Source organism: Protopterus annectens, chromosome 8.part0 (genome assembly GCF_019279795.1).
Source record: "Protopterus annectens isolate FY-2018-M chromosome 8.part0, PAN1.0, whole genome shotgun sequence".
NCBI classification, from domain to species: domain Eukaryota; kingdom Metazoa; phylum Chordata; order Ceratodontiformes; family Protopteridae; genus Protopterus; species Protopterus annectens.
Window position 1 is genome coordinate 1,875,806,336 of NC_056741.1, and position 12,895 is coordinate 1,875,819,230.

The 12,895-nt window shown below is 38.8% G+C and overlaps 1 protein-coding gene across 2 annotated transcripts in view; it reads right to left on the reverse strand.

Moving 5' to 3' along the window:
• LOC122809692 (von Willebrand factor A domain-containing protein 5A-like) overlaps positions 1–12,895 on the reverse strand; it is a 1,295,998-nt gene that overhangs the window by 710,490 nt on the left and 572,613 nt on the right. For both annotated transcript variants that reach the window (XM_044081369.1, XM_044081368.1), the window contains exon 10: positions 2,057–2,136. In XM_044081369.1, the coding sequence (XP_043937304.1) occupies positions 2,057–2,136 (80 nt within the window). The remainder of the gene's footprint in view (positions 1–2,056; positions 2,137–12,895) is intronic.

The following is a 12,895-nucleotide window of genomic DNA, read 5'->3' on the forward strand; positions in this document are numbered from 1 at the left end:
AATATTTTTTTACTTTCCTCTAAATGTCAGACATCTTGCATACTACATTTAAGTCATCTTAAAATGTAAAGTAGTATAAACAACAAGCATTTAAAGTTTAAAGCTTAGCATTTCAGTACTGTGATGCTGCTTATGTAAAATTGTCAAAAGAGATGACAACTGCCTTTGAACCACTGACTGATCTAATTGCTGTTTTGCTTGGAAGCAGCTGTGAATTAGTGCAAGTTCTCATTCTCTCTGCAATGAAGAGAATGGAAAACAGTTCCACACCTCTTTTTTTACAGCAGCTCCTCACATCAGCAGAACTAATTACCTGTATAAGATTTTCAGTAGTACCTGACTACAAAATTCTCTCTGTCTGTGGTATGTCATACAGGCACAGAAAAATTCCTCTGCAAATTATATGAGAAGGTAAGCTTAAAAAAGAGGGTGGTCGTTCCCTTCCCCTGATTCCAAGGCAAGGGAATGAAAGTTTTATTCTAGTATCCATGCAATACTGGAACCATACTGTAGGGAGAAAAGCAACCTAAGGGTTGAGTTAAACTGCAGGAGAAGGTGACATGTTCCTTTAATTTGCATACTAACATTAATGTACACATAAAATATTTATATATCATTTTTTTGCTCAGTTTAGGTATCAAATTACTTCAAACCAGAATTACTGTTGGCTATTGTACTGTTTCTAGGTTATCTGTATTTTTAATTAAGTAACATCTGGCATATTATCTGCTGATTATACAGTGAAATCAAAACAAATGAACTACCTCACTAAGATTACTGTCAAATAAAAGTCCACTCTATATTTTTTTGAAAGTTAAAACTCTGTAACTGATGGGAAAGTATTAAAAACATTATTTATTTATTTATTTGACATTTGTTAACCAGGTTGGTCCAACTGAGCCAAAATAGTCCATTTTTAGTGAAGACACGAGGAGGAAAGCTGCAGAACATAGACATAATTATAATAACGCAAAATAAAACACAAAAATATTTATGAATAAAGTGGAAAACAAAAAAATGTATAATACTGACATACTCAGAAATATTTGTAAACACAATAAGAACACATATATGGTAAAAGGAGAAGAATATATATATATATATATATATATATATATAGAGAGAGAGAGAGAGAGACAAATATAAACTTGTTATGGGTGTTTTTTTTTTCTTCTTCTTCCTACAAGAGAGGTAGGAAAAAGCTGAAAGTAGTATTAGTAAAGACATATGAAGACAAGAAAATAGTAAAGTGATGTTTAGTTTATTAAAGAGAAGACAGTAAAGTGGAGCATAGTATATACACATTTACATGGGTTGTAGTAGCCTTACTTGTGGAGTACAGAAAAATAGGCAGAGACAGACAATAGTAAATAAAGTATAGGAGTCAGAGAGTCCTGTGCAGTTGACAGAAAGGATGTGGAAGAAATTAGGTAGTGGTAGGACCTAGTGCCAAAAAGAAATTGTTTTAGCTCTTTTTTGAAGTGTAAGGGGAGGGGGTGGTTCTTATGCATGAGAGGAGTTTATTCCAAGGGCTATGTTGTGTTTGCAAAGTAGTTTTCCAATGTTTTTGTTAGGTTTATGGATAACAAGGAGTTGCTGACTGGATGTATGGACAGAACGACTGGGTGTGTAGTAGGAGACGAGGAAGAAGAGGAATGGGCAGGATGTAGGTTTGTATAGAATGGAGTGTAGGATTCAAAATTGAGTCAGTTGGAGTTGTCGTGGAAATTCTAGCCATTGGAGAGTGTTGAAAGCAAGGCAGTGGTGTGAGTTATGTGGTAAGTTAATGGCAAATCGAGCTATTTTGTGATATATTTGTTCTAACTTGGATAAAAGCGTAGATTGAATACTAGTAAAGATTGGAGGTGCATAGCGAAGGGAGGAAAGGAGGAGTGCTTGAGCCAAGGCGAGTTTAATGTTAGAGGTAAGAAATTTCTTATTTCTTTATAATAGAGTTTTTTCTTGTAGTGGTGTGCAATGAAATAAAAGTCTTTGTAAGAAAAGCAAAATTCAAAAGCCATTGCTCCAATTTATGAGTGTTTGCTTCGTCTCTTACCGATGTGTGCTGGCATGCTTCTTTACTTCTTCAATAATCTGTGCAGTGTTGCTGACCTCTCCATCTGTTAAAAGAAAGACCTGTAAACCAAAGATATGAGTATGTGAAATAGAGTAAAATTAATGATTTTATAATTTTAAAACCTTAGGATACAATAAACAAACAAATAAATAAATAAAAAGAAAAGCTTGGGATGGGAAGACTGCTTTCACTAACAGGTTTTTTTTTTACTTGTCAGACGGATTGCTGGAGACAGCCATCACTAGTATCAGTAATTTCTTCTAATATCGAATAGTATAATGTTATTTATTTGACTTTGTTCAGTATGTTTTGCAACAAAAGTTTTATGTTCATACACTATTACATGAAAAGCCATCCACCCTCTATCAGATGACCCTTTGGTCACCTATTTTTTAAAGATATGTTTAACTCAAGGAGTGAAGCCAATAAATCAAGTACTAGGAAAACATAACTCGCTAAGTGTAACCTATTCAGTCTCTGGTGTCAGGGAAGAGACCCTCAGCCCACTGAAGGGAATGTACCTATGGTCCATTAATACATGTTAAAATTATTCTCATCAAGCTTAGCCTATTGTATCTATCCAAGTCACCAGAATTAGAGTAAACGGCGTTGGATGTACTAGTGTCTCCAGCTTTGGTGTTAAGTTCTTGTGGTGCAGAAAGATGGATTTCTCTCTGGTCAATTGCATTTAAGTGAGAGAAATAATGCTGCCTGGGTTAGTAGGATGGAATGAAGATAATTTTTGTTTCTAGTTGATTATTTTCTGAATCAAGTTATAGCAAAGAAACAGACCATAAATTGCAGTAAACTAAGCCTCAAGTATAGTAACTCAGAAAACAAAAAACAAAACTCAGGCTTAGAAATGCAAGTAGTAACTTTTTAATGTGCAAAGAAAGCTTTCGGGATAAAACCCTTTTTTTGGTGCAAAAGTAAAAATCTTCATAAACTAGTCACTATTTAAAGAAGCCAATGGTTACTGCATGTTACACAAGCCCAATAACAGTGCAAGAGCAATTAATCAATAAACAAACAAAAAAAAAGTCCAGGCTAATCAATACACACAAGGACATACTATGCATGCACCTCATATTTCAAAGTATAGTTAAGAGTCAGCTACTATGAGCTGGCAGACTGAATAGAGTTGAGGAGAATTGTGTTGCACAAATGAGTGAGATGGCCCAAGATTTTAAGAGAGGGGTTATATTGCTGATCTTTTGAATCAGACTATGAATGAGATTATGTTCCATAGAGATACATATGCAAGACCATTTTTAGTAATATCTTACCCTCCGTTGAATCTTGTAACAGACCAATAGACAATAACTCTCTTAGATATGTAACTACTTTTAACAGAAGGACAGCTGGTGTTAAGAGCATTATTTCTAAGAACTGTAATACATTGGAAACTATGTCAGAGATAAAACAGGTAATTGGGGAGAAACCTAGTTTTGCATATAGAAAGTGTAGCAATTTGAAGAATAGACTGTGCTATAAGGAGACTGATTTTTTTAAATAAAGAGAAAAGGTTAGTAAGCAGTAGATATGGTATGTTTCCATCTCACAACTGTGCATGTTGTAAATATATAGTTACAGACAAAATGTTTATTCACCCTAGAACAAATAGGGAATATGTTTTTGATTGCTCTGCTATGTGCCATCCATAGGTTCAAAGGTTCATAGGATGATACTAGGCTGTTGGCCCAGAAGCCCTGATAAGCCTAGCCAAAAATTTCACACATATAGTACTGTCTACCTGGCTACATGTATAAAATGTTCTGTATTCTATGTTGTTAAGAGCAAATAAAAATTAAAAGAAAGCATTACCGAGCATAGATTAGACATGCATAGAAGGGTTTTGTCTAATGCTCTAGCAAAACATTCATTAGAGCATGGTCATGACCATGAATTTAAGTTTAGAGTGATAGAGTCAGTGTTTATAAATATCAGTGGTGGTGATATAAATAACTTATTGTAGTCTAGGAAACATGCTTGGATAGTACGCTTATAAGCAGACTTAACCCCAGGTATAAATACAGCTCTGAGCATTAAACCTATTCTAGTAAAAGAACAGATGCAATATAGAAAATAAGTGCTTAGTATGCTTGTTTTATTTTTATATATTATATTTAAAAAATATATTAAAAAATTAATTCAGAAATGTTAACTTGTAGAAGCTTCATTATATAGGAATGATGAATATATATTTTATATATATGTTGTCTATGCTTTTTTAATGTATTAGTTTTTAATTCTGTACTTGAAAACCTCATTTTTTCACATGAAAATATTTTTTTTTATTGATTACTTGCCCCTGTACTGTTACTGGGGCTTCTGTAACATGCGATAACCATTGGTTTCTTTAAACAGTGAATAGTGTAAGAAGCTTTTTACTTTTGCACATAAGAAGGGTTTTATCCCAAAATCTTGGCTTGCACACTAAAAGTTACTACTTGCATTTCTAAGCCTGAGTTTTGTTTTTTAATTTTCTGAATCACTCTTGGTATCAGGGTAGAGGTGAGAAGCACAGAAGAACTTGCCTTTCCCATTCAAAGAGAAGGCATCTACTGCCCAAGCCTTCTTTTCTGGGCTTCTTTTACAGAAATGATAAACTGTTTACTCAGAGAGGATGTAAACAGGCTTATTACTAGGACAATCCATTCCCTGATCAAAAGAAGAAATATATGCCCATTAACTACCCACAAATGGGGAGTCTGATTATATTCTTCTCAGTTGGTCTATCACGCAGTTCTCTTTTGAGATAATGTAGTAGGTCACTTGCATCACAGCCTGGCTCACAGCCATCTCGCAGGTCTTCATAGTCAGCTCACACAACTGTCAAGTGCGAGTCCCCTCCCTTGTTATTAATCTATCATGTGATAGTTTCATTGTCTGTTACTATCATCTGGCTGTGTGAAGGGTGTGAAGTTATGTGAAGGCTGCCAGCCTAGCTAGATAGAATTTTGTAGATAATTCTGTCATTTATAAATATTAATATAAGCCACAGGCTTGTTCTCTTAAATGTGAAAAGACTGTACTGGATGTTGAACTGCAAAAATGCAACAATAGAGCACTCTGCTGTAAGAAAGCTGATAAGTCAAGCATTTTATGGCTGTTTTTGATCTCAGGGCTTGCAGCCATGATGCCTGAGCCAACATATTCTTTCTTTTGTTTTGAGCCTAGAGTTAATTGCTAGAATTTGCATGTATAATGTCTTTTATTGCTGTAGCTTCCTGACCAGGTGCAAGATCAAAAGGGCTGCTAAACTGAGTTTCTGTTATCCTTGGAACCAGAAAAAAAATGATGTAATCTGAAATGAGACAATAGTACTGTGTTATCAATTTAAGGACAGAGAGACTCAGCGCATTTTGCATTTGTCTTCAGAACATCCAACACCGCCAGCACTGTCTTGATCTATATGTACGTTTATTTTAGAACTGTGTTTTCTCTTAGATATAACTAGGAAATAGGGAGATTAGACTAGTTATTTTCTGTACTGATGTCAGAACTTTTCTATTGTATTATTTTAAGCATTTGTCTGTGATCTCTTAACTGGCACTGTGTTGTAAGAAGTATTGTCTTGAGCTGTTATTATTTATTATTAAATATTTTTAAACCTTTCATCTGTGGATGTTTTGTGTAGAGATAATTTAAGCTGTAGAATACATTGCATGTATATAGTGATACTGTACTAAGCCATTCCAATAAGTCTTGCTGTTCAGTTACACGTATGATTTGGATAACAATATTGCACAGTAATAATTGGACACCCTTTTGGTAAGGGGCTTATTAGTAGCTGATATTAGTGGTTTGTGGCAGTGATTTCTATCTATCTTATAGCCTGGTAGAGAGGGGGGAATAGCTGGAGAACCTGTGCCAGCTTTCCCAAGGATTGTCTGTGTGTTTGTACATAACTTATATCTCATAGTGTGTGAGTGTCAGCTACTTGGGCAGGGACATGAAGCACTGGCTGCACAGAGAGGGTGCTGGAGGTTTTAGCTTGACCACTTAGGTGAGATCTGGACCCTATAGCCGTGCCAGTGGGGAGTCTTATTGGGGCTCTGGAAAGAAAGAGAGAAACCAGCCCAAGACTGACTGTGATCTCTGTGTGTTCTTAAGGGAAACTGTACTTTACTGTGTGTGTATTAATTATTCTCCCCTATGTGAATGCCCCTCACTGGTGTTAGTGGTGAGGATTGAGGCTCCTTGATTGCTGGGCCAGTGCACGGGTGTCACATATTAATTGGTGGCAGTGGTTGGATATCCACACCATATATTAAGTGGTTGACACATACTAATTGGCTTGTAGTGGTGGGGATAGTGAATTCCTGTAGCTTGTGTACAGTGATCACTGAAGGTGTTTTTGTACACTAAATCAGCCACGCAGTGAATATTCAGAGTTCAGATCACAATTGTTTTATTTCTTTTGTGAGCTTTGTTAGACAGGGAGAGCAGGCAAGCATGTTAGCAGAGGAGTATGGTAAGCTAACAATGAGCCAATTGGCTGAGATGTGCCAGGCTAAAGCACTGGTGCAGAGAAACCTGACTAAGGTAGACATGATTGCAGCTTTGGTCACAGTTGTATCAGAAAACAGCAACCAGGAGGATGATCAGACTGGCCATGGAGATGTACAAAACTCAGGGAATGGACAACTCAACCTTTGTACAGAGGACTTAAAAATCCATCTGGAGCTAAAGAGACTTGAGTTGGGGGCCTGGCATTTAGAAATGGAAGCTCTGGAAATGGAACGGCAGAGGCAGCATGAAAAGGAGATGCTAACTCTTCACCAGGGTCATGGAGGAAATGGGGAAGGAAGTAACTGGACCCCAGAAGCAGAAAAGGTCAGTAAATTTCTTCCACAGTTTACAGAGGAGGATAATTTTGATAGTTTCATTCATATGTTTGAGAGTGTATGTAAACAGTATGATGCTGACCAAAGGCTCTGGGTACGGTTACTGACCCCCTTACTCCATGGTAAAGCTGTAACTATTGTGTCCAAAATGTCTGACTTTGACTGTTTTAATTATATTGGTGTTAAAAATTGCTTGTTAGAATTTTTTAAGCTAACACCTGAAAATTATAGGAAAAAGTTTTGTGAGCATAGATGCAAGGCAGATGACAGTGTGTGTGAATATGTTGCTAAACTGAGCACTTATTTTAATAGGTGGGTGAGTGGATGTCAGGTCACCACTTTTGAAGGGCTGACACACCTTTTGGTGGGGAAACAAGCCCTTAGCACTTTGCCGGAGGACATGAGGATCTGATTAGCTGATAGGCAATGTGCTACTTCAGAGGAGTTGGGGGAGAAGGGAGACCTATACCTAGCAAGAAGGGCACCCTGCACAGGAAAGGGACCCCCAGTACTGCTCATGGGTCTATAGGAACCCATGGTTGGGAGCCCAGACTGCCCCAACAGAATATGCCAGTAGCAGGGGAAGCCACTAGTCCAGGTACACATCCAGGATCTAGGGTTAAATGTTTTGAATGCAACCAGTGGGGCCATGTGGCATACAGATGTCCATAAAGGCAAGGAGGGGAACAAAAGGAGAGACAGTATGTGGGAAAGACAAAATGCCAATAGTAGGTTGTCCTGAGACAACAGGGGTACCAAACTTCTATCCTGCAGATGTCCTGATAGGGAAGGATTTTGATGAGGCAGTACTATGTGCTTATGCAGTTACACGCAGTCAGGCTTCAAGACAAGCATGTGGGTCTGGTAGCCTGGCGGAGACCTAGACAGACCACATATTTGCAGCCAGGACTGGTGAAGTGGTTACTTCAGGGAGGGAGCTACTCTGTAGCAGTGAGACTGAAGGTGAGCCACAGCTGCTTGTGGGTACTGATGGTCTCTTGGACCGAGTGACTGCAAAGGTAGAGGTGAGTAGTAGTACCCAGGCTGACAGTGAGGCACCACTGTCAGAGGATGCCAGACTTCCTGTGGAAGGGGAGCTGGAAAGGCTTACAAAGAGAGAGTTGAGACAGGATCAACTTTCAGACCCTACATTACAAGGCCTGAGAGAGGTAACTAGTGAGGGACCTGATTCTCAAGGGAAGGGGGAATGTGCATACTGGGACAAAGGGTTACTGTATAGAGTGTGGACCCCTGAGGCAGGGCTAGAAGGTGAGAGGGTACAGCAGTCGGTAGTGCCTAGAGCCTACCTTCTGGTGGTTCTAGCCATAGGCCATGATATTCCCTTTGCAGGTCATATGGGCATAAAACATACAAAGAGGTGTATTATGCAAAACTACTATTGAGCTGGAATTTCTAGAGATGTAACCAGGTACTTCAGAACCTGTGAGCAGTGCCAAAAGGTAGGCAAGGCAGGAGACAAGGTGAGAGCTCCTTTGATGCCTTTGCCTGTGATCGAGGAGCCATTTCAGAGGGTGGCTATGGATATTGTGGGGCGTTTGAGTACCCCAAGTTTCACAGGGAAAAAGTATATCCTAGTGGTAGTAGATTATGCTACAAGATACCCTGAGGCAGTGGCTTTGTCCTCCATTGAGGTAGAAAAGGTGGCAAATACTTTGTTAGAGATTTTCAACAGGGTAGGTTTCCCAAAAGAAATACTGACTGACAGAGGTGCCAATTTCATGTCCGACCTGCTGGCTTGTCTGTGGAAGTACTGTGGGGTGAAGCACTTGGGGACAATCCCCTACCATCCCCAGACTAATGGGCTTGTTGAGAGGTTAAACTCTACACTCAAGTCCATGCTACAGACATTTGCAGACCAGTTTAGAAGGGAGTGAGACAAATATTTGCCCCAACTGTTGTTTGCTTGCAGAGAGGTTCCCCAGGAATCCACAGGTTTTTCACCCTGTGAGTCGTATCGGCATACGGTGAGGGGACCTCTAGATTTAATTCATGATGAGTGGGAAGGTGAGTGTGAACCTCACAAGGAGTCTGTTGTGGCATATGTCCTAAACCTCAGGACAAGGCTCAGGGAACTCGTGGGTTTGGCCCAGGAGAACTTGGCAGATGCCCAACAACAGAAAAAAAGTATGGTATGACAGGAATGCTTGAGTTAGAGAGTATGGTGTTGGGTAGCAGGTAATGGTTCTCATTCCTGTCAAACACAACAAGCTGCAAACAGCTTGGGAGGGACCCTACAAGGTGGTAAGAAAGGAAAGTGATGTTAACTACATGGTGGAACCTAGGCAGGAGGCAGGGGCACAAGTTGTACCATGTTAACATGATGAAACCTTACAATGATAGAGAGGGCCTTGCGCTGAGTATTTGCAGTAGACTGGAGAAGGAATCTGATGGAGATCTGGTGACTGATGATCTCAGTGTGGGGTAGCAATGTCCCAGCAACTATCTCCTATCCGGGTTCGAGAAATCTGAGCAGTGTTATAGGATTTTGGGGGGGTGTTCTCTGGGAAACCAGGGTGCACCCACCTGGTGCAGCACCAGGTGGATACAGGACCCTAAAGGCCTATTCGGCAGACCCCTTATAGAGTGCCTGAGAGATTCAAACAGACTCTGAGGGAGGAGATACAGGAGATATTGGAACTAGGGGGTAATTCAAGAGTCCAACAGTCCCTGGGTCTCCCCAGTGGTGCTGGTGCCAAAGAAGGATGGCAGCACCAGGTTCTGTGTGGACTACAGGCAGTGGTGGCTGGTTTCTTCAAATTAAAGGGGGGGCTGCAGGAGACAGTTGAATGGGTGGGGCAATTGGGAATGGGTGTGGCCAACTAGAAAGGGGTGGGGGCTATGCTCAAAACCACAACAACTGGAATTTTAATTAAATGTGCTGCCCTGGATGCCAAACCATCATTACAAAAGTCCAATCAAGACAAAATGAAGTGTAGAAGAAAATATATTTCAATGCATTGGCTACATGACAACTTACTTAATATCTAGATGGAAATACTAAGGTTGTGATGCATGAAAAAATAAATTACTTTTTAAATACATTACTGGAATGCTAGTCAAAATCAAGTATAAAAAAAAAACAAGCAGCACTCAACTCAAACCACTTCTCCTTGCACTGCAGTTCTAATTATAATTTATATTCAGCTTTATAAAATTACCAAGTAACATGCTGGAAGTAGCAATCTCTGTGTGATATCTAAAAAATGTAATGTGCTTCTGAAAATACTGTAATCCTGTCCTTTATTACAAATATTGTCATATGCATTTCAATACCTAAGGCTTTTACGTTATCTAGTTATGTAAATATTCTCTGCATGGCAACAATGAAAAGGCTTTCAACGTTGCTAATTCTTTAACAGTATGCATATTAAAGTTTACTTGCATCTTACAATCTCCAACAAGCTTACCCGATGGTCATTAAAGCATTGCTACTTAAACACAGAGCAACAGGGCACTGCGACAGCATGCATTTTCTGAATAATAAGAAGCATAAATCAACAGTATAAAAATAGGGCAAAAAAACAGAACATTCTGCAAAATCAAAGACAGATGAAAAGCCATGGTCGTACTTGCGGTCTACCTTGGCTGGGGGAATACTCTGCACACTTACACTGCATAACTGCTCCTTGCCTTGCTTGGACACATCCAGAGCCACTACAATGGGGAGTGCATGTCACAATTTGAAATGTCTCTGGCTGACAGTGATGGCTCTGATACTCATACCTCACAACCTCAGAGCAAGAAATCTGGACAAAGCCATACATAGAAGTGGGACACAGGCCCAAAAATAAGGACAATTTTTAAATATTGCTGTTATAAACTTAGAAAGTAGTAGGTCTTGCATTAGTATGACTTTTTCGAAGGGTATGAAACCTGAAACTCAAATGTCCGCCATTATTTTCTAACTTTAGTCTTTAATGATTTGCCACTAATTTGCCAGAAAACCACGTTATGAAAAACAGGCCAAAAATGTGATGCAAAAATATAAAACTGCAACACAATACAGCTGAGAACCTGTCAAAGAAGGGACACCTTTTTTTAATATTAGTACTGTTAACTTGAGCAGCTGACAAAATAAAAGCATCTACATGCATTTCTGAAATAAAAGTAATCTATAACTCTGATCATTACAGCTATTTATAATTGTAAACCCTCCACGTTTTCTTCCAAAATTGCTATTTTGCAGAAGGATTATTAGGGGGAGAGCAACATTTTGTGCCAAAATTGGGGACAGTTGAGAGGTGTGGATTTTCCTAATTCTATAAAGTGATTTATTTGCACGTACCTCTCAACCTCTTAATGCAGGAAATCTGGACAAGGCCAAATATATTGGGGGAACATACAAACAGTACTAAAAATTGCTCTTGTATAAACTTAAGACAGTTAATAGAATAACAGATCTTGCTTTAGCATGCGTTTTTCTGAAGGTTATGACGTCTAAAACTCAATGTCTGTCATTATTTAGTGACTTCATTCCTAAATGATTTGCCAGAAAACCACAAATTGTATGAGGAACTAACCAAAAATAGCAAACAAAAATCTATTCATTCTGCAAAAATCTGGACAGTTGAGAGGTATAGTTCAGCTGGGGCCATCTTTGAGTTTGCTGCCCTTCCCCCCCTCACAAAATTATGGTCAAATGGAGACTCCCCCCTGCAGCCATTCCAATGTCCCATTCCTTGGTTATTTCACCCCAATTACCATAATCAATGTAATGTGCATACTGCTTTACTTCTGCAATGATTTAGATTTTATTTGAAAGTTTTATTTTGGGTTGTTTTCAAATCACAGACCCCTTGAACACGAAACATACATGTGCTCTTTGATACACCTTCCTGACTGAATTAAATTATATTCCTTGTACAATACAGTACAGTTGTGAGAGGGCATTTTAAATTTATTGTTCTGAACATTTTTCCAGTAAACAATGAAACAAAATGCATGCACCATTAATGACAAAACTGCCCAATTCAGAACATTTCCATCATAAAAAAGTCTGCTCAAACTTCTACAGTCCACCAGTATCAGTAAATATGCACAATCTCTAAAGAAGTAAAAGTCATTTAAATAATTCCACAATAAAGAAATCTGTAACTAATGAAGATGTTGCTGCTAGCAAACAACTTTATATGTCATTGTTTCATCGACAGAGTGCCTGTTGCCCTTGAGGAATAAATTGCTTATGTTGCATTAAAAAAATGATAAGCTAGTAATATCGCAATAGGGAATGGATAGCAAACTGATAACAGATTCATAGTTACTAGGTATCTTTGCCAAAAAGGACTGCAGCATCCACCCCCTTTACAACACAGTACAGTATCAGCAATGCATCTACCTACTATGGGAGTAGAACCCACAGCCTTCTGCATCAAAAGCAAGTATACTACCTGTTGTGCTATTAACAATGCAAGTAGACTCAGCATAAGCAGCACTAAACTTTTGTTCCCCTGCAGCTCTCAGCTCCTTGTAAAATCTATTCAACACTCAGCTGTATCTCTGAACTTTACAGTACAAGAAATCTGGAAAAGCCAACATTTATCGGGGGGGAGGGGCAAAAGCCCAAAAACCAGGGACACATTTTAAACATTGCTTGTATAATGTTGGAAAATTGCTAGAATAAAATGCTGTGTTACAACCATACAATACACTGCCAAGTCTTGAACCCAGGAGACCCTGTGCGAAACAATCAGAGCAACATAGCACTATGCCAAATCATCTGTTTTGTGAAAGAGAGGAAGACTGAAACTTAAATGGCTACCATTTAGTGAATTCAGTTCTCACAATAGCTGTCAACCTCTTAGCACAAAACACATGAACAAAGCCAATAATGGGGGAATACAGTCCCAAACATAGGGACAAATTTCAAATATCCATGTTATAAACTTAAAAAATTGCTAGAATAAAAGGTTTTGTGTTACCATGTACTTTCTGAAGAATATGAAGTCAG